We start from the raw sequence: 23,907 nt of genomic DNA on the forward strand, positions 1-23,907 counted from the left end.
TGTTAATCTATCCACAATCACCCAGACTGTGTCATTACTTCTTCTTGTGGTAGGTAATTTGGTGACAAAATCCATTGTTAAAAATTCTCATTTCCATTCTGGCATTTCTAATTGTTGAAGTAATCCTAATGGTTTTTGATGTTATGCTTTAACTTGTGAACAAGTTAAGCATTTTGAAACATAACTAGTTATGTCCTTTTTCATTCCTATCCACCAATAGATTTTCTTCAAGTCTTGATACATTTTATCTCTTCCAGGATGCATTGTGTATTTGGATTTATGGTATTCTTCGAGAATCGTTTCTCGTACTCCTCCTATGATTGGTATCCAGATCATGTTCCCCATTCGGAGAATTTCATCATTTCGTTTGACAAGCAGATCAATGGTACCATTTCTTTTCTCATCAGCTATATTATTTTCTTCTATTGCTTGTTTCTAAGCATTCTTTACTTCATCAATTAAGGTGTTGTTTGTTTTTCATCAAAAGCACTTCTCCACCTCTTTTGTCTGCGCTGCACAGACCACGCGCAGACGTTGGGCTCTGCAGTGTGTTTGTTTTTCCGAAGACGTTTCATTAAAAATCGTCTGCGCGTCCTCTTCTCCTAGAAGTGTTGCTCCAGTCACTTCTCACATATTCTCTTCTTCTTCTTCTTCTTCTTCTTCTTCTTCTTCTCACTATCAACAACACAACACACACACCACAGACTCCACCCTCCTCCTTCTCCACCCCAACCCTATCTCCACCTCCTCCACCGCCGCCGGCCTTCCTCATCCACCACCGCCGGCTATCTCTGTCGCCGCCGCCAACGATCCAAGCCTCTCTCTCTCTCCAACGATCCATCTCTCTCTCACTCTCTCAAACGATTTCCGCTGTCTCTCTATCTCTCCAACACAGATCCGTCCCGTCTCTCTCTCCAACATGTTATCTAATTACCTTTTGTTTTAACTTTGTTAGATTATCTGGTACTTTTATCTTCAAAATATATGGGAAATCGTATAATATAACATTGTACTTTAATTTCATCAGAATTTGGTTCTCTAATTTTTTAGGTTATTTTGTAACTACACCTTTTAATTTGTTATATTAGTATGCTTTGATTTGATTTGAAGTTGTATGCAACTATAATGTTAATTGTGGTTTTGTTTGATTTGTTAAGAGTTTTAATAGGTTTAATTACCATTACTTTTGTTCGGTTCGGTTTGTTTATATCTCTGGTTTTGTTAAGAATTTTAATAGGTTTGATTACCATTAGTTTGTTCGGTTCAGTTTGTTTAAAAACACTCTGTTTTATTTTATCAGTCTGTAGACGTTAAAAACAAACAGTCTTCTTCTTGCAGACTGCAGAGGTTTGGTCCACCTCTTCTGCTACAGATGCCTGCAGATGTGGTCCGCAGACTGCAGACGTTTTACCTCTTTAAAAACAAACAACACCTAAATTGATTTGAAGTTCTAACCTTAAAGCTCGCACTCTTTTAGGTTTCTCATGTTCTTTTCTACTTAATGCATCGGCTACTACATTCGTCTTACCTTCACGATATTTGATTTCACAATCATAGTCGCTATGAATTTCCATCCAACGTCTTTGCCTCATGTTAAGATCCTTTTGCCCAAATATATATTTTAAACTTTTAAGATCTGTGAATACAGTAAACTTACTACCATATAGATACTGTCTCCAGATCTTTAGAAAAAAAATTATTGCTTCTAATTCTAAGTCATGTGTTGTGTAATATTCTTCATGCTTCTTTAGTTGTCTAGATGCGTAAGCAATAACTTTTTCACGTTGCATTAGTACACATCTCAATCCTGATTTAGAAGCATCACAACCAACTGTGAAATCTTCAGTTCCTTCGGGCAGTGCGAGTATCGGGGTATTTGTTAACTTTTGCTTTAAAGTTACAAAAGCTTCTTCTTGCTTAGGTCCCCATTCAAACTTGACATTCTTACACGTTAACTTTGTTAACGGAACTGCTATTCGGGAAAAAATTTGAATGAAACGTCTATAGTATCCTGTTAATCCTAAGAAACTTCGAATTTCTGTAGGAGTTTTAGGAATTTCCTAATTTGTAATAGCTTCTATTTTAGCAGGGTCCACGTGAATACCTTCATGGTTAATCAAATGTCCTAAGAATTGTATTTCTTGTAACCAATACTCACACTTTGAGAATTTAGCGTAAAGCTTCTCTTTTCTCAATAGTGTCAAAAGTGTATGAAGATGTTTGACATGATCTTCACTTGTTTTGGAATAAATAAGTGTATCGTCTACAAAAACGATTACAAATTTATCCAAATATGGTTTACATATTCGATTCATCATATCCATGAATGCAGCCGGTGCATTGGTTAAACCAAATGGCATGACTCTAAACTCATAATGACCATATCTTGTTCTAAAAGTTGTTTTAGGAATATCTTCTTCTTGCACTTTTAATTGATGGTATCCTGAGCGTAAATCGATTTTAGAAAAATATCGAGCTCCTTGGAGTTGATCAAATAAATCATCAATTCTCGGTAAAAGATACCAATTCATGATTGTGACTTTATTCAATTCTCTATAATCGATACACATACGCATTTACCCATCTTTCTTTTTGACAAACAACACTGGTGCTCCCCATGGTGATGAGCTAAGTCGTATGAAACCTTTTTCTAGAAATTCATCTAATTGCTTCTTTAATTCTAACATCTCTGTTGATGCTAATCTAGATGGTGCTTTAGCAACTGACGATATTCCTGGTATTATATGGATTCTAAATTCAACTTCACGATCAGGCGGTTGTCCAGGTAAATCTTCTAGAAAGACGTCAGAATATTCTGATACTACCGGAATTTCTTTTAACTCTTTCCCTTTAGCGCTAATTATTACAGAAATCATATATACTACGCCTTATTTCCTTAGACAGCTTGCCGCTTTCATTACCGATATGAACTTTTTAGGCTTGAGCATTTTATCTCCTTGAATGGTAATAATTTTTCCCGTTGGTGTGCGGATTTCAATAGAATTTGTATTACATAGGATTCAAGCATGATTGGCTGCTAACCAATCCATTCCTAATATGATATCGAATCCAGCCAGATTCATTGAGAGTAAATTTGCTTTAAATTTGTGGCCTAATAAATTTATGTTTTCTTTTTGAAGTACTTCATGAATATGAATGGAATTTCCCTCGGTCATTTCTATCGTGCAGACTTGATGAAGTTTGATTAATGGTTGATTCAGGGCTTGGCAAAACTTTGTGTTTATAAAACTTTGATTTTTTTTCAAATATTCAATAAGTCGTAAAAAATAAATAATGTAAAGAGACTTAATTATTATTTTTTATTTGTATTAAGTTATTTATTGTAATTTATACATTAACTTATCCCATGTATTACCCGGGTTTCTAAAGCTAGTAATAATAATAATAATAATAATAATAATAATAATAATAATAATCTATCTATTCTAATAAAATACTACAATTTTTACCACTTGTCAAGCTCATAGCCCTCCTCACCTTTTTTTCAACAAATTTCTATATATGGTCCTTATCTTTTATGTTATTTCAATATATGAATTCAAGTTTATGCTTATTAAATGTAAATACTAACTAATTCATTCATTAATTACATTACTGATTAAATAAGAAAAATATCAAAATTAAAGTTGCAGACCTCTTAAAATAAAATCTGAAAATCACAAGTAATTGCAAATTAAAAAAAATAATAAAGGTGCCTTATGGTCGAAAATTTTGAATTTGTATGGTGAACTACAAATTGTTTTTAACTAAGGATTCAAACAGAAGTACATAATTTTTTATATAAGATTGGTTTCAAGTTTCAAATTTGGATTTTAAATTTTCTCATATGCATTTGTACTAATGAAATATGTATTTTCTTAATTTTCTACAAACATGAAGAATACCTATTATATATATCTTGGTGTTTAGCATTAAATTACTGAAGTTGAATAGTATAATTATAATCTATATGTATAATGATTTACTCTATGAACTATCTCTCATCTACTTATATGACTTTTTTGTGTAATATAAAGGGTTTTAGCAATAAGAAGATCAATATTTAGTTTTCAATATTTTTTTCCATAACTCAGACCAAAATGCTTTAGAAAATATGTTTTATGACTTGATTTATGTTTTTTCTATACATTCAAATATATTTAATTTAATTTACCTTATAAGATAAATTACTTAATTAAAAGCATTTGGTATTTTAAACCAAAAAATTGTTTCAATTCCATTCCATTATTTTCATTTCCAAAAATCATTTAGGATATTGAAACTTAGAATATCGTTTACATCAGTTATTTACACAATTCCTATATTATGTTAACTTATTATTTTTATTTTTATACAAATACAACGAATTGAGGTTATGTTAGTGTTACGTGTTGGTTAGTACATAATTAAAGTGCTTATGATGGTTCATATTCAAAATAATAAAAAATAAACAATCGATTTATTATATATGGAATGAGAACAATCGACTTTGACTAAATCCTGATAATGCCAGCGACTAATGCTTAGCTTTTAATACCTAAAAATATATATGATTTAAAAACTATAAGTTTATTTTTGTTGACCCGAAACCTATAATTCGGAACCAAGAACCAACCCGAATTACTTCGGTTCAGGTTCGGGTTAGTATTTTCTTGGGTTTGAGTTTCTCGGATCGGGTTAGTTTGGGTTTGGGTACAGGTTTTCTTGGGTTGGGTTTCAGGTCACGGGTAAAAGTGACAGTCCTACTTCCAACTATTGTATATAAGAATCACTACCTTCGCTTTATGCAACTTTAAATCTTCTAAAATTCTTCTAACTCGGAATAATCACTATTATTTGAACACGGTTATAAGGTTAGTATGTATTTGTCATTTTCCTGGCAATTACATTCATATGAAATGAAACAAATCATTTTGTTATATTTTTATTTTTGGTTTTTATGTTGTTTGATTATATAATTTTTAATTGTAAAATATAAAATCAATTAAAAATTTATCATAGACAGAATATTAATGACAACAAATTTATCATGATCAATCAATTTCAAATTCTAAAGATTCTAAGGATGATTATAACATTAAAGTGTAGGTAATATGATTTTTGGGATAATCATGTTTTTTTTATAAACATGAGCAGATGTTCTCAAATGACATCATATTAATTGATTAAAAGCTATGATATTTTATGTGTATGAATAATTTTTTTAATAATTTCATGGATATATTATTTATTTAGAGTTGGTATGTATTTGGAGAACCATTTTTGTCACACGGACAACTATACTTGCTATATCAAGAGTTATAAGCAGAACTATATGTTACCTTATTAAGAGTTACAACATGGTCTAAAGATTTTGATTTTTGATAAACAATGTATACTTATTAATACAATCACAAATGTAGCGTAAAGAGAAGTTTTTACTTATTTATAACATATTTGTGTAATCTTAGTTATCTAATTTCTGTAATTTTAATGTTAATAGTAATTGTATTAACAATATATGATCAATTTGTTGAATGTCTTTCACTTAATGGTTAAAATTTATAATTTTCATCAATTACCCGTGTAATACACGAGTATCAAACTAGTAATAATAATAATAAACCGTAATAGTAATACACTTATACTAAAGAAGAAAAGGAAGGGAACAAAATTAATTAATTTAAGAATAACTTGGATGGATTAACAAATATTTTGTTCTTTTGGTCAGGTGGTTAAAGCACTAGAGTTATAACTTAAGGTACCGAGTATGAATCCCGTCCCAACGCCTTTTTTATTAAATTAAAACAAGCCATAATTAAGGATGGCAAAAAAGCTCGTGCTTGACGGTATACCTGAAAATCGAAATAAATGGGACGGGTATACCCGAAACCCGATGGGTATGGGCCGGGTATGGTATTAGGATTTAAAATTTTTCACGGGTACGGGCCGGGTATGGGATTAGATGATACCCGGCCCGATTACCCGAAAACACATACCTGTTTACCCGAACCATATTCCCGAATTATATACCCGCAAAAGTCTCTGTATTTCATAGGTTGTGAAGCATATATATCAAAAATTATATACAAATTATAATGATATTATTTATTTATTGTCATGCTTGTATGTATGGAGTGCATTATATTTAAATTTGTAGTAATTGTTGTATGAATAAGATGTATAAAATAATTATAATGAATAAAAAATGTACTTGAAAGTCCCAACGGGTATACCTGATACCCGCGGGTATGCCCGATACCCGACAAATACCCGACGGGTAATGCGCCGGGTATGGGACACGGTTTTACAAACGGTCACGGGCATGAGATTACCGATACCCGACCTGAACCCGGCCCGTTGCTATCCCTAGCCATAATGTAAGAGTATAAGGGTAAATGAAAGCAAATCTTAAACATACTACTTGGTAGTTCAAGTGGTCCCAGCATGGGATGGTCAAATAAGGTGAATCCGATTTGAGCTTGGTTGCGAATCCGAATTGGGCCAAGACCAGGTTGCAAATTCAAAGTCCATAAAATAACTAACTGAACCCGTTAAATGGCAAAAAGTAACTATCTAACAAACCTTAGATCTGTTAGACTTAAGTAACAAATTTAGTTCATCATTAACTAAGATAATCTAGTTCACCAACTTGGTTAGTTGTCTAGTCAGTTAAGTAGTAATTATGCTTGTATATGTTAAACCGTTAGTCGTTCTCAGTTGAAGAAGAGAATTTCTATTAACTCTCGTAATAGGATCTATGTAAATTTCTAGCTCATTATCCTTGAAATGCTTTGGGGTTGTGTGCATGCTTGTAAGAAAAGAAGTTATATACGTTATTTGAATATAATGGTATAATGTAAGAATTTTTCGTATGTGTTTTTTGTACTTATACATATATGATTCTAAGAGTTATATAAAGAGTAGAATGTAAAAGATAGGGTGGCAGACCCTTATAATATATGTGCAAGAGTTAGGGTGGCAGACGTCTACCTATATAATAAAAGAGTGAAGTTTTCATAAAATCCCCAATTTAGTTTTTACCAAAATTCTTCAAATTGACACATGGCATTTTCTAAGTTTTTTTCACTATTATTTAAAAAAATCATATTTTCACCAAAAACATCAATTCTCTTCAACAAGCATTCTTAGAAAAACCTAAAGAGCATTTTGGGTAAGTTTTGTTTACAAAACAAAAGATTGTTTTGGGAACTTAAAGATGATTATTAGACCACTCCCATCGGTGGATTTTGATGGAGAGTCAGTCGACTCTTTTCTGGAAAAAAAATTTGAAAATTCAATAGCCCAACTAACCGAAGTCAATCTAAGTCGTTTCATCAACCTTGATTGGCCAATTTGTTTATTATTTTCTTTAGTTGTTTTGTCACAAGACACTATATTGTTCATTATATATTCTTTTTACATAATACTTATAAAATTAAAAATTTTCATAATATTTTACTCCTTATTCAAACTTAAAAAAAACTATTTTATTGTAATTTTTGAATTCATAAGTTTTCCTAAATAAAAAAGAGCATACAATATTTACGTAGTTTGATATTCATTATCAATTTTTTATTGACAATGTTTTTAATATATTTGAAATAAACAATGAAGATATATGAATACTCAGAATGGTACGTCTTCAAATAAGTATTCGTTTTTAATTAAATAATTAATTCTAATCTTTTTATTAACTTTTATAAAATATAGTACACAATATTATTTGTTTTTTAATTTTTCATTATTTTTTCAATACAATAAAACTTATTACAATATATATTTTATTGGGTGGGTTGTGAATTAGAGTGAAAAAATGTGTTTAGTTGGGTTGTGTAGGTGGAGGAGAGAGATATTAGTTTTTTAATGAAAAGTTGTGTTTGGTTGTGAATGAAAATAGCCTTAATATTTTTTATTATATCCCATGGTATTATAATTGTTTAACACTAAACTTAACATCACGTACATAATTCCCTAATTTATGTAACATATCGAGATTTATGGGGTCTTATATATTCAAACGTAACTAATGTCATGTAAACTGATTATACCCATATTACCGGTATTTCAAAATTAAGTCGCTATAATATTTATTTACTATAACATTACTTTAAGATAGTTACAACAGGTAAGGATTCAAAATTCGGTTCCCGTTTTTAAAATCCTTTTCATTATATTTGAATATGAATATATAGCTACATAAAGTAAAGATTTAAGCTTTCTTGCATACGTATTGTCTATTCCGCTGTCATTAATTTTTGTTGTTTATTGTGTGCAGACGCATGCTTCTTGGATTGTTGCAAGGGCAACGGATAATATGAAAAACTTATACATCTTCTGTCATCTTTATGATAGACGATGGGTAATTTAGCATGTGCATTGTATTTTGGTTGTATCTTATTAATTTTGGTTGCATCATGAGTGGTGATATGGGCTATGGCCTTTTATTTTGCTTAATCATATTGAGGTGTAAAGTCGTAGTATGCTTGCTTCTCTTTTCATAATTCTTTGTTCATGTTTTTTTAGATTTATGGATGTTTGAATGCTGAATATGAGCTGATAATTATGTCTTTCATTAACAAATGGTACCATTTAGAAGTTTTATGCAATTTTGATCACTACAGCAATTGTTTTATAGTTGTTAAATATTTTTTTATAACTATTTCAATTGGCAATAGCATTTAGACAATTTTTTAGAATGTGTACATCTTGGCAATTAACTTAATATATGACGTTTATTTATATGATCTTTTATTGATTTCGGTTTTTTATTATATGATTTTGTTGAACTGGGTCTTTTTTACATGATTTTTGTTGGTGTTTTCATATTAAAAAAAAGTTTTGTAAAAACGTTTGTTAACTACTACAAAATATTAATGTTTAATTTTATAAAATTAATACTAATGTTGAAGTTTATTAAGACACAAGGTTGATTGGTTAAAAGTCAAATTTAGAATTAGGCAAGTTGTTAACAAAGAACTTTTATAATTTGGATGATAAAAGAGTCTATGCCTCAATTTAAAATGGTTAAATCAAGGTTTAAAATGCATTCAAAATTTCAATTGTAACAAAAAGAAGAAAAACAAGAAGAGTTCTTTCCAAATTTTGATGATAAAAGTATTTGCCTCAGTTTAGAATGGTTAAATCAAGGGTTAATATATATCCAAAATTTCAATTGCAACAAATAAGAAGAAAAAAAGAAGTTAAGTGACTTGTGAATATTACTTTTTTCATGTTTCACATTTTGTAATTATTTATACTATTCTTTTTTGCTATTTTAGTTTATTACAAACCCGTGTATTACACGGGTTCTAACCTAGTTTATAATATTTGTGTAAGAGTTAGGGTGGTAAACCCTTCTAATATATGTGCAAGAGTTAGAGTGGTAGACTCTATAATATATGTGCAAGAGTTAAAGTGGTCGACTCTATGATATTGATACAAGAGTTTGGGTGACAGACCCTTCTAATATATGTGCAAGAACGTAAGAATGAATGTATGAATAAGTAAGAAGTAAGAAAGTAAGTATATGTTGTATGTAAGAATGGTATCCTTTGATACGAACGTGTATGTTTAAATATGTAAGAATAACCTGTGATTTGTTAAACTAGAACTCACTCAGCGTAACTGACTTTTAGTATGCACACAGGCAAATAGAATGAGACATCTAGCTTGAGGAGCACACATGACATTGAAGAATAAAGGCTGGCATCGAAAGAATGAAGAGTTTTATCATGTTTAATTATGTTTTGAATTTAAGATAAGTTTTAATGGTTGTTTGAAAGAGATTTAAATGTTTTATACCAGTGAATGGTTGAAGTTTTATTAATCCGCGAACGTTTTTAATTAAATCTGGTTTTATAAATGTGTTTATGAGTAAATCCAACGTCAAAGCACGGCGTCCGGTCTAAGGCTTACAAGTTGGTATTAGAGCATAAGCTTGGGAGAAATAAACACCCTACATGCTTAGACTTGAACAGAGAATGGGACAAAAATAAAAGAAAACAAAGAAAAATGTCAGTTCAAGAAGTTCACGTGTCTCTCAAACATGCTCGGTAACGGAAAAGTATATAACTAAATTAATATATTATAAGGAATGCGTAAGTGTTGTGGGTCAAATCTCTCTTAAAAATCCCGAATCTCGGTATCTTACCAGCAAAGATCCCAAACAGGTTCGGTATCCTAAATCTATTATTTTGTTCACTAACAGCTATATTTTTTCAGGTAGTCATCGATGACTTGATTAACATTAGAAGTTCATTAAATGATTAGTCAAACACCTGGAACAAGTCTTGTAACCGCCTAGATTAATGAATACATTGAATACACATTAAATGGTCGGGATCCTCGTCGGTTACGCTTATATAGAGTATCTTAATTGAATTCAGTTCATAACAGTCTTTCAATGGCTAGAAGACCAACTGTTAATGGAGAAGTTGGTGATGATCAATTAGCTAAGCAGGCCTAATGGCACATTTACACTTGGTTAATGTCATTTAATGTAGAGATAATCGGTTAACTATATAATAAGGTTGTGATGAGCAACATAGGACACGACTTGCACACTTAAAACAAATCTAAGATGAGCCGATCGGTAAGGGTGTTCTTCGGGTTCGTTATTCGGGTTTCAGGTTCTTCGGGTTTCAAAATTCTAAATCTTGACCTGAAACCCAACCCAAATTTCTCACGGGTTTTTTGGGTTCAGGTTTTTCAGGTCTGGTTAATCAGGTTTCGAGTATCCTAGAAAACATAAAAAAACACCAAAAAAAAAATTAAAAACTAAAATGCTAAAATTAAAACAACATACTCTTCTTTGCTTATAACACAAATAATCGAATAACAAACCAACATAACTTGATAAAACAATTCAAAAGAAGAGTAAAACTAACTCGGACCATAATTGTATTCAATCAGGTGTGATTTGGTTGTTTGATTTCTGTTGCTATTAGTAATAAACAGAAAAACATAAATTAATAATAAACAATTGATCCATAATAGTTAGAATGCCAACGATCGATTAGAGTTAGATTCTGATAACTTTAGTGGCTAATACTTAGTCTATCATACCTAAAATATATTGATTTCAAAACTATAAGTTTATTCGGGTTTTCGGGCATTTCGGCTTGACCCGAAACTTATAAATCAAACCCGAGAACCAACGTGAATTACTTCGGTTCGGTTTCGGGTTAGTCTTTTCACTGTTTAGGGTTCTTCGAGTCAGGTTAGTTCGGGTTCGGGTTTTTTCGGGTTGGGTTTCGGGTTTCGAGTAACAGTGATAGCCCTACCCATCGGCATGAGTTGAGCAAAACCAAGCCAGTAACTTTAAAAACTCGATGGTTAAGCTAGGATAAGCGTAAGTAAAACAATTTTAAAAGGATGGAAGGGAAAACAAACCCACTTCTTTAACACCGATCTGCCTTAGAAGTGGCATCGTAAGGCTTGAAAACAACATTGTCGTTAAACGAAAGGGTAGATTTTAAAGATTCGATGTTTGAATCTTTAAAAGAACATCTCTCTTGAGTAGCAACATCAAGGATGTGTTGATCTCTAAAATCGGATTCACCCAAATCAGAAATAGAGATACAAGTTCGAACCGCTTCCTTTCCCATGATCAACCCAAAATCAAAAAAGATGGGACAGTGTAACAACTCGGGTTTTCATATAACATATTAAATACCAATACTCGACCCGCTTTCGTTTTCGGGTAATTTTAATCTATGGAATGATTTGATTGTTCAGGATCTTTTTAAAGAAACTTAGAGTTACATGCTAGAGAGAAGATACAAGATTTAAATTTAGATTTTTGTCTTATTTGTTTTATCTATGGAATTATGTATTTTGTTTATCTGAACTTTGTTGGATTTATATAACTTGATTAATAGATATTATCACTTCAAATATTGCATGATAGTAACTTGAGAGCTTGAGCAATCGGCTCACGCCCCGGCATTTTCGCCGTAGGTTGGGGTGTGACAAGTGAGATGAGATGGTGTCGTGTATATTTATTATTTATTTAATAATCAAATACACAATGTATTTTTTTTATTTATTTTAAAACTTTTTAAGTATTATTTATAAACTTTAATTAGTGTAATTCTAAAGGTGTTTATTTATTCAGATCGGTTCAGTTTATATAAGGTACTCCTCAAAATAGAATAATCAGACCGACTCGAAACCAAGAAAAACTGAAAAGACCAAGCCAAGACAAACATGGTACTTTTGGTTCGGTGTGTAATTCAAACTGAAAAAAGTGAACTTATAGAATATTAGTGTTCATTTTGGATTTTAAGTAATTTACAAACCATATATTTTAGCTTGAATGTATAATACTCAAAAAAAAAAGGAAAATAGGAATTAGACAAATAATTATAGGCATGAATTCATTATTTTTAGCCAACCATATTTTCCTCATGGAATTTTAAGGTTCAAATGGCAAAACCGAACTCGAATAACAATAAACGCATGCAACACAAGTTGAACCAGTTTAGGTTAAATTTGTAATACAATGCTTATTGATTTTGAATTTGAAGACCTTATGTGTAATTTTAGAGCATTCACACCTCATCCGTTAAATTATCCCTCACTTTTAAAGTACAAAAAATTATTTCAAAAACACACTTAATTCATTCCCACATTTTACTTCTTTGACCTTGGATTATAAAAAGCGCTATAGACCTATATAAGCCGTATAAGCATGTCCAGTCAGCATGAAGGTAGCGTATAAGTCAGCATGAAGATAGCGTATAAGGATCACATCCCTTTCAAATATGGTTTTACATAAGTGAGGCCCATGTCTATCATTATGTGAAGTTTTTTTCTTTCAGGTTTAGACTATGTTGTTGCATATCTTTTGAGTAATTTGTAAAACTTAACTAGGTCTTACAAGTTTAAGAAACACTGATCACAAAATAAAGAAAACAAAAACACGACCTACAAACAGCAATACTATTCATCAAAAGTACATTCAAAAGTAGCAACAAATAAAACATCCTATGACGCGCAGTTAACAGGTAATCTTTGTCTAAATCAACAACTTTATGTTACTCGACCATTACTGAGTAAGTTGGAATGGGATTCGCTGCACGGTAATCCTCTTTACTCCTACCATAATAAGCAGTCAATTTAGTGCTGGGATAAGTGATGAAATTCCAACCGAAAGCGGACCCACCAACAATGTAGCTACCATGTGCTACCACTTCTTCAACTGTAGCGGGTCTTTCTTCTGAAGGCTTTCTGATGACCGGTTTCTCCTTCTCTAATGCAGGCTCGGGTTTGACATCTGTTGACTTTTTCTGGTCATCGACACTGTTGTCAGCAACGGTGTTCTTAGATTTCTCCACAGTGTTAGTTTCTGATGTCATCTCTTCATATAGCTTCATTAACACCTTCATCTCTGAAATATGTATGTACTTCTATGAGATGTTGGTGAAACATAATACGAAATATGATGCATTCTAAACCATTTTATTTAAACAAGTTAATATTTTAGAACATTCTGATTGTTGTAAAGAGTAAAGACTTACGTTGATTAATTTCACTCGCAGCTTTGGAAGTCTTACAATCTGGAGTCCGCAGAACCTTCGAAATAAGAAAAGTTCACAGGAAAAGTAATGCAAACAAAGCATTTGTATAAATATTATGTATATTGACATACTGACTAAATCTTCATAATAATCAAACCAATAATGTATTAAGAACTGGTTATACGAAATATGTTGTGTTATGACTTATGAGCAATGCATCTAACACTTGTATTACCATAAACATATTTCACAAAAATATAATTGAATATTGTACAGACATGCACTAATAACTAACTAGGGGTGTAAACGAGCCGAGCCCGAGCTTGGCTTGTTTCGAGTTCTTTTTTGAAAGCTCGAGCTTAGCTCGGCTCGTGAGTCGTTTTTCAAGCTCAATTCCAACTCGTTTATTATTTATTAAATTTATATACATTTTTAAGCGATTTTTAATATCTAGAGAAAAACCTTAAACGAACCTAAGTTCGACTCGAGCTCGTGTGCAGTAACTTAAAGGAGCCAAAGGTCAGCTCGAGCTCAGTAGCGCAACGTGAAATCAACACAGAAGTCCAAAAGAGTGACTATTTAAAGCTCGACGGGACTAAACGAGCTTCCCAAGGACTAAATGAGCTTTATAAGAGGGTCGTGCTTGATAAGACTTGGCTCGTTTCGAGGTTTTATCAATCCGATCTTAAGTAGCTCACTGTTTGCAGCCTTACTAACAAGTTACATAAAGATTAACCACATATAATACTATAATACCACAAATTGACTATAAAACTGCTACATTCCTAATTCAATGAATCAAGCAGTGAGTGAATTAGACATAGTTTTAGGCATTATTATTATTATTATTTAGACATAGTCATGGATGGAATCAGCAGATCGTTTTTTGGAAGAATTCGGTTGGAGGTTTGGTTTTGGTTTTGGTTTAGAGCAGCAGTATTAGCGGCGGTTTCCATCTTTTGATCTCAACGACTGACTGGTTATAGTGTTAGTTAGTGCTGGGTAAATAATCTGGTGGCGACTATATTAATATTAATAGAACAGATCGTCGCTTGTCCTTGAACGATGACGAAGAAGCAAGCCTCTCTCCTTTTCTTTTACTCTTTTTTTAACTAACAAAAATGCCTTGGTGCTCGGTACCTCGGCATAGGGTGACTCAATGGCTAAACGCCACCATCACCCGCCGTACGGAGTCTCTGAGCGTCTTTAAGTTATCTCAAGTTTCGAGGAAAACTCACACGTCCGAAGACCGACTGATGGTAAAACCAGATGCCCTCAGAATCGAACTTGAGATCACAAAAATACTAGTCTTACTTCATAATAATAAATATACAATCTAGATATTTATTTATATTTATATTTTCTCACAAAATCACTCCTATTAAAAACTTAATATTTTTTTAATAACAATAATAATAACATTAATGAATTGATAGTGTAATATTTATAAGAACAAATAATTTTACATTGATGTGTATTATACGCATGAATGTATTACATTGTTGTTTTTATTAAAACAAAATAACATACAACAAACAAAGTAAAATGCCAGCTTAAAACATATTTCTAACTTAAACCATAAAGCCAAAAAAATATATCAATAAAAACTACATCATGATATATGAAGTCATAAGTCTTGTTTAATAAACAATCATCTAAATATAAATAAATGTGTTGTAAATTTTTATACATGCAAAGAAGAAAACTAAAATTACCACAAAATCAAATTCAATGTATTGCTAATAAGAGAAATAAATGTACAAATACAATTCACAAATTTATAAACAAATCATAAATCTCAATATACATCCTTGGATATTGCCCGTATTACACACGGGTGGAAAACAAATAAACAACATATAAGTATAGACAACCATAAAATTTCATAACTTACATTTTAAATCAAGACAAATATTTAACATAAGTTTGTATCAAAATATTAAACATTCAGATTGTGTACATAAAGACTTAATACATACACAAAGTTAATATACCTAAAAAACAAACAAACAAAGACATAAACATGTTGTAATCATATTAGCTCATCATCAATTTCTTCAACATTCCAACAAAAAAATGTCATTTTGCTTCACAACCTGAAAAACAAAATAAACCAGGATATAATATTTTTATAATATGGAAAACATCATCCAGGTTACCAACTTCTTCAACAAATGTAGCAGATGTAGTTTTTTCAACCTCCGGTCATGAAAAACAAAATAAACCTGAAAAACATCAACTTTTTCAATATTTCTCCAGTTTACCAAATATTGCTCCTCATTATCATTATCAGTATTCCCCTATGCCTCAACAAATGTAGCAGATGTAGTTTTTTCAACCTCCAGTCATGAAACCCATTAATACACATGTTAAACCAACTCCTGTAGCCACAACTGGATCATCCTCATCTAGTCTTGATAACTCCAAGACAAGTTTCTTCACTCAAGAATGTGTTAATTGGAGTAGTCTACCTGAAGAAATGAGTACCAAAGATCTTGCTCCAGTGGTTATAGGAGAAGAAACATCTGGAGAGAAAGAATTGGAGGATGATTTCAACAATAATATTCTGCAAGTACTGATGGAAAGTGATGTTTCAGCAAATGCACAAACAACTGCTGAGAAAGTTTTTCAAACTGTTGTTGATGAGGTAACACCTGAGATTTGTCAAAAGCTATGTTCTAATGACCGGATCATTGCATTTTCAATTATCAAACTTGCAAACATAAAAATGATCAAACAAGTTGCTGAACTTTAATCAACAATTTTAAAATCTAAAAGTGACATGAATGTCAAACTAAATGAAAATGAAAATGAAAATGAAAAATAAATTTTGAAATTAAAACATGCTTTGTTAGATAAAAATGCTTTGCGGAAGATTTGTTGAAAAAGTGCAATGAGTGCAACAAAACATTAGAACAAACTCAAGTATATTGTGGTAAATGGATTGAATCCAGCAAAGGATTTCAAATGCTCCCAAGTAAGCAATCAAGCAATAATGTGAAGTTTGGTATCGGATATAATCATATTGAACAACCTCAAAATTAGACTCTATTATACTCTTTTCAATTGTGTTGATAAACTTGAGAAAAAAACAATTTTTCAAAAATAAGTTTCATAAGTTGTTTTACCAAATGCTATTCCACAGAAACCTGCTAGTCAAGATGAAATAGGGAATTGGTATCAAACAATTGATGCATCACTAAAGTACAAACCAAGTTCATTTACTAATTTAAGTGTTCAAAGATCAGATGTTGATCACTATTCATCAACACTTTCAGAAATAACTGGTGTAAACACTACAACAGTTGGTTTAACTCAAACATATGATGCATCAGGGTCATCAGCAATTTCAAAGAAAAATGAATTAAACAAACTAGTAGCAACTGCTCCCGCATTTGTTCCTAGATCATTTGTATCTCAAGTCAAGAATAATGCATTTGACATTAATCAAGCTGAACTTCATCTAACTTTTGTACCTGGATACAAATCACCAGAAACAGTATTTTTGACAGATTAGGTGTGACTAAAATAAAAAAAAATCAAAAAATGTTCAAAAGAAACCTTTGTTGTCAAATTCACGTGATGTATGTAAAAAGAACAATCATCTAACTGAGGATTGTAAATTTTTAAAAGTTATTCATCACAAGAAAATTGTTGAAACACCTGATGTCTTCATTAAAATTCATAGTCCCACACCCAAGAAGAAAGTTCGGTTTGAAACCATTAATACACCTATTACTATGGCTCTGAAGAACATTCTTAGTTCTAGAATTGTTCAAGGAACAAATGCTCCATCAACAAGCATCCCTCCTCACAAAAATGTTATTCCAAGTAATCCATCAGCAGTTTCATGAAGTGTTGAGATCAAGATGTTAATAGAAATTCAAAAACAGTTGATGAATCTTGTAAAGAATCTTCAACATAAATTGATTTGTCTTCTTCAAATGAGCAACCCAAGACCAACATGGCTTGGGTTAAACCTTCTAACTAATTTTCTTTATATGTGCAGAGAGCTTTCACATGCATCGAGAGTCTATGGTATGTGGACAGTGGAGGCTCTAGGCATGTGAAAATGAACTTTTGTTTTATAGACATTAAATTTGTACTTAGATATATAAAATCTAAGGTTATTATTCAAATTCATGAATAAAAAAATCAAAACAATACAGTTGTATTGTACTAATAGTACTAAATAATTTTGAGATAATTACAAAATATAAAAAAAGTTGGTTAATTAGTCAACTTTAAAAATTATGTAAAGGTTTTTGATTCTTGAAGTATTATAATCGGGGGCTTATTTTAGACATTAATTTTGACTTTTAGGTATAATTAAAAAATGGTCAAATTTAAGAGATGTGAAAGTTTGTTGAGATTGAATACTATGGAAAACTTTAAAAGTATGTATTTAATTTGTAAAATTCTTTATTTAATATGGTTTAAATATGTTATGAGTATTAACCATAAATTAAGCAGTTATAGTGACTATTTGAAATTTGAAATTAAAATATAAATTTGAAAAGATTAATTTCAAATTTCGTATTTAAGAAACTAACTTATTCTATTTTTAATAACATTAAATGAGTATGTTAATTTGAATTTCGAACATAAGATTAAAATTATTAATTAAGAGGTTTATTTTTAGACATTAATTTTAACATTTAAGTGTAACTAAAATTGGTCAAATATAAACAAATAGAAAGTTTGTTGACACTGAAAAATATGGAAAATTTTAAATTCTGTTGAGATTGGTCAAATAATGTTAGCTGAGATTTAAAGTAATTAAAATGATTATGTTAACTAATTTGAATATTAATTAATTTGAATTTCAAATAGAAGATTGTTTATAATAACTATCTTCATTTGAAATTTAAGCATAAAAATAAAAAGTGAAATAAATAAATGTACATTTTTAACATAAATATACAATTCAAAAAGTATATTCAAATATCTGAAACTAAAGTCAAATTTCAATATAAAAATGGGAATCCTGACATGTTTACTAAAAACGTTAATCATAACCGGTTAAGTAAAAAATGATGAACTTGACCGGTTCCTTTAACTAAAATGGTATTTTTGACGTTGTTTGTCTGTTAAAGTGGTCTTAAGTTCATCAAAGCAAACTAATAGTTTACAAACACAACATATCATGAATCGCAACGCCTCAAAATTAAACTAAAGTCACGGGAATATTAATAACAAAATCATATTGAACATTAAAGAAATTATATTATAGTAACGGGTGATTTGATTCGCCTTCTATTACTCTATAATTATAAAAAAAATAACTTGGGTGTTTTGGAAAGCATTAACGTAGTCAAATCTATTAAATTTATAAGTGTTTTGGAAAGCATTAACTTAGTCAAATTAGTTATACTTATAAGTGTTTTGGAAAACATTAATATCAAATCAATTAATTTTATAACTGTCATGAAAATCATTAATATAGTCAAATCAATTTATTTTATAACTATTTTAGAAAACATTAATAGTCAAATATTTTGATTTTTTGTAATACTATCAATATATAAGGTAATTGTATTAATATAGAATTGTTTTGATAAAAATAACAATATATTATTTGGAGTAAACGGAATTTTGGTTAGTAACCAAAATAATCACCAATAATGTGGACAAATTTAAAATTAATGTTATATAGTATAACCAAAATAATTACCAATAGCCGGAAATAATAAATAATATGAAATAATGACAAAGATAATGTATTGACAATGAAATAATAAATAATATGAGAATCGACTATTAGAATATCAAATAAAACCTTACCATAAAACCGTAATAGTTCAACATCTCCATTGAATATTGAATTTTTATATAAAACCTAAAGAAATTATAAGAAAATCATATAATAATTAAATTAATACAAAAAAAAAAACAAAAAAAAACAAGAATTGTCAATAAAATAATGAATAATATGGTAATAAGCCATTAGAGTATCAAATAAAACCTTACCGAAATCTGATTAATCTCACTTACCGGAATAGTCTTTCTTACCGGAATAGGCGATGGTGGAGGTAGTAATCTGAGAGAGAGAGAGAGAGAGAGAGAAATAATTAATAGGGTTTCTAATTTTAAGGTTTATATAATGTGAATGAGATGATTTGTCATTAATAGGAAAGGAAACATGTGACTTGGCAATGACATGACATTGAGGTGGACACCTTACAATGATGTCATGTGTACACATTGTAGTGCTTTACTAGTACAGTAAGATTTCTATAGATTTCATATGTACTATGCATTGTTAGATTTTCTTAGAATTTAAATAATTCAAAACTAAAATGTATTCAAAACTTAAATTAAAATAATTTAAATCTTCCGTTATGTTTTGCAAAACTATTCTACAATAATAATTTATGTTTGTTTTATTCATATTATACTGTAACTGTCTTGGATAATCATAAATAAGTATTTAATATATTTTGTGGAGTTTGAAGTAAATTCAGCCATTATATATCAATAATTAATCCACAAAAATGGTATGAAATTAAATTATCAAATTTTACGTATTTAGTAAATTTACATAACCATAAATATAATAATAACTATCAAAGTGCAATTTATGGATTCATTAGTCCAGTGTTTGCTATCAATCAAAGTTAAATATTCAATTAATTAGTAAATGCAATTTGTATATATTTTCTAGCAAAAAACAAGTCACATTATATGCATCTAATTATATGAATACGTTTATTTACTTTCATTATTATTTCAAACTACTTTCCATTGTAATATATTTTTTTATTAATTACCTTACTTAAACCGATTTCAATCAACATCTTTCGGCGTTTCTGTAAGTCTCAAATTAGGATCTTCCAATGTGATATCAACAAACTCGTTGTTAGGCGGAAATTAACAAGGTTATTCAATAAAAACAAAGAACAAACACAAACCAACACACACAAAGCTTCAAAACACGCATTATATTAACGTCGGGTGCTTAAGCCCTCAATATTGATTACAAGATGATTGAAGAGTAAAAACTAACAACTTTATGTAGCTTTATCAAGAAGAGTAAAAACGGTGTTAAAGTTCTTATATAAGACAAGGAAGTCAAAGTTAAAAATAAAACAAGAAATATGGTTTATAAGAAAGTCTTTAGTAGCTTGTGAATTTTACATTTTCAACTGTTGATTATGTTTCTAAAGATTGTAATTTGAATGTTATTTGGTTTATCTATATATTTCACAATCATTTGTTTTCATATCAATATTATTTATAACTTAAAGCATGTTGTCGTTCGGAAAAATATATAACTTATGTTATTCTTTCAAATTTCATGTGCTAGTTCAAAATTTGAAATATTTCACCTGTGACATTCGTCAAAATTCGGCTCTCGATTTGTATTCGCATTGTAAACTTTTATTATGCAAACCCGACTTAACATTTTTGTTTTCCTTATTTAATTATTATATAATAATATCATATACCTTGATCATAAATAAATCGATGTTTGTCATATTATAGCGTCGTTAAGAAGAACATAAGGGTTCAAACTGAGTTTCGTAAAATCGTTATAAGCTTTGGAAAACCTTTAAACTCATGTTAAACTTTGATTGAAACCTAAAGGGGGTGTTATGAAAATATGTATTATATATATAAACCCAAAAACTCTAACCTAACTCATATTATTCAACTCAGCCGCCACCCCACCTCCTTGCCGTTTTCCGACGACCGGAATCGGTATCCGGCGACCTCCGGCGAACACCACCACCCTCTTCTCTCACCCTGGTTCGCAACTCCGACTTCCGGCCATCCCTATTTCCCGTTTTCGAACTCCGGCCACCTCTCCTTCTCTCCCTCGGCCATCCCTATTTCCCGTTATAAGTAAATTTTCTATTGTATAAACTTTAAATTGTCTTTAAAGTCCTTTTACAAAATTTTATAAAATTTTATTTTTATAACTATTCCATTATTTTGAACGATCATTTCAAAATATTAATTATTTAAACTTCTCACAACATTTTTAATTGTACTACATTAAATAATACACGTGTTAAAAAAAACTTGCTACCCTAATTTATTTTCATAACAACTATCACCATGCAATCCTTGACTTATTATAAATTTTCATGAATAAAATTTGCATCTAACGATTTTTCTCGTTTTGAAATTCATATAGTAGTTTTGCCTTGACTTTTCAAAAAAATTTACAAACTTATAGCTTGTAAGTTTATTGAAATCCCTTTACAAAATTTCATAGATTAATTTTTACTTTAAAAATCAAAAATCGTTACTTATGATTTCTCGATTTACAATGCCGGTCATTTTAACTTACCATGATATTTTCGTTATACGATATTAAGTAACGAACTTGGTAAAAAAAAATAATTTTTTCATTTCGCAACTTTATATTCCCAACACGACATTCATCATTCAATATTGAGACCTCATAACAAATTTTAACATTCAATTCACTTATTTTAAATTCCTCATAAGCAAAGTTTTAATTTGATTCTTAAAATAAATATTTTATTTATATATATACAACTAGTATATTTTTGACAACCTCATGTGTTCAAATAATCAATTTTAAATTATAAACCCTATATATATATATAATTATATATATATATATATATGTATATATATATATATATATGGTATTGTCATGACAACAAAAATTTGATTATGAGGATTTGCTTTCAAAGATTATTAAACGATTATATGGGTGATTTCAAGGATCATAAATAGTGTCACCTAAGGTGATAAATCTCATAAAGACTTTATAAATGCGAGGTTCCATTTTGAATATTGAATGCGGGATTTATTTAGTAACAAATTTCAACTTTCACCATCTTGCATAAACTCAATGATCATGACTCTATAAATATTTTGGGACACATTTATAAATATTTTATATTGTTACACAAATTTTTGTTTAATAACGATTTACGCAAACTATTACTTCTTATTATCGTAAGCATTATTTTATAAATATTTTTCATCACAACCGCTTTATGTATACAAATTCCTTTAACAAATTGGGCTTACAAGATTTACACTTGATATTGATCAAAACGTTTCTCTAGCTACGTGTTACCGCGATATATTGATATAATTATATTCATTTTCTTGGAAACGATTGAACGACTTTACTTAAGACCTCAATTTCAATTTTAGTCTATGCTACGCGATTTACATATTTTGACATTAAATTCGAATCTCACAAATATTGCGATTTTCTTTTCATTTGATGAGATGTTTCGATGATAATATTATGCACATGAGATTTCACTTTTGTGTTTTGATTTTCGTGACCGAATGCAAACTATTCAATAACAAATTGTGTAATACTTTCATAGCCTCAATTTCGCTACAAATTTTGTTTATCTTTTAAACGATATTTCCATGATTATGTTATTCATATTTGAGCATTTATGGAAACACAATTCTATATATTATTCTATATCATTTTATCTAATCTATTAACGGCCTATGTGTGGCTGCCTACAAGTTTTGGTGCTATTAGAAACCGTTATTATAGTGACGATTATATAAGTGGTTTCACAATAGTGGTCGTATTCATGTTTTATCACATTTCATTGATTGTTTTGGTTGTTAATCAAATACTATTTTATTTATATTGATACACGTATGCGTCACCCCAAAGAAACTCACCCCATTTATCATGTTACATTTCACGCAATCGAATTCTCAATTACTTATAACCTCAAGTTTGTACACGTATGAAACTCATTGCACGACATTATTGAAATTGTAACGTAGTTTACCCCTACCTCATGTACTCACTTATTGGGTTCTCATTTACACCTATCGGATTTTCGTTTTTCACTCTTTGGATTCTCGTTTTCATTTATTGGACTTCTCACTTCCATTTATCGGAGTTCTCTTAATTAAAAATTTTTCACTCGTCAGATTTTATACTAATTTAGTGACCCGACTTTTTAACCATGGATTTTAATGACTTACTTATTCCTTCACGCTGAGGGCATTTGACTTCGATCCTCATTTCATAATTGTCTACACTAGATTTTATTTATCGATCGTCTTACTTATTTAAACCAAAGTATTTATTTTCACCTTGGTTATTGTTTCAATTATTTATTCCATATTCCCACTTTTTTAAAAAGTCAACCTTAGAATTTCCAACCGCGAGTATTATTTATTCATGTAAGGCCCCGAACCCGGTAGCCCTACTTTAGCGTCGGATTTACTCATAAACACAGTCCTTCAAATCAGAGTTAATTAAAACTTTTCGCGGAATATAAAACATCAATCATTTGTTACAAAACTTTAAATCTTTTCTTTGATACCATAACACCAAACTTTATATTTAAAACATCTTTACTTCTTTCTTCAGATGCCAGCCGTTCAATCCATGCCGTGTGTCATCTTCATGCTAACTCTATAATCAGCTCACCTG

At 30.1% G+C, this 23,907-nt stretch overlaps 1 protein-coding gene across 1 annotated transcript; it reads right to left on the reverse strand.

The window, feature by feature from the left end:
* Positions 1-12,858: 12,858 nt before the first annotated feature.
* LOC143577563 (uncharacterized) lies at positions 12,859-13,554 on the reverse strand. The gene is made up of 2 exons (XM_077061360.1): positions 13,503-13,554; positions 12,859-13,372 (listed from the first exon to the last, which is right to left on the reverse strand). The coding sequence occupies exon 2, from the start codon at positions 13,368-13,370 to the stop codon at positions 13,020-13,022; it is 351 nt and encodes a 116-aa protein (XP_076917475.1). The 5' UTR covers positions 13,371-13,372; positions 13,503-13,554; the 3' UTR covers positions 12,859-13,019.
* Positions 13,555-23,907: the final 10,353 nt, after the last annotated feature.

The sequence above is a fragment of the Bidens hawaiensis genome, unplaced genomic scaffold, assembly GCF_021521415.1.
Source record: "Bidens hawaiensis isolate Kalapana, Puna unplaced genomic scaffold, B.hawaiensis_p1.1 tig00028735_1, whole genome shotgun sequence".
NCBI lineage: Eukaryota > Viridiplantae > Streptophyta > Magnoliopsida > Asterales > Asteraceae > Bidens > Bidens hawaiensis.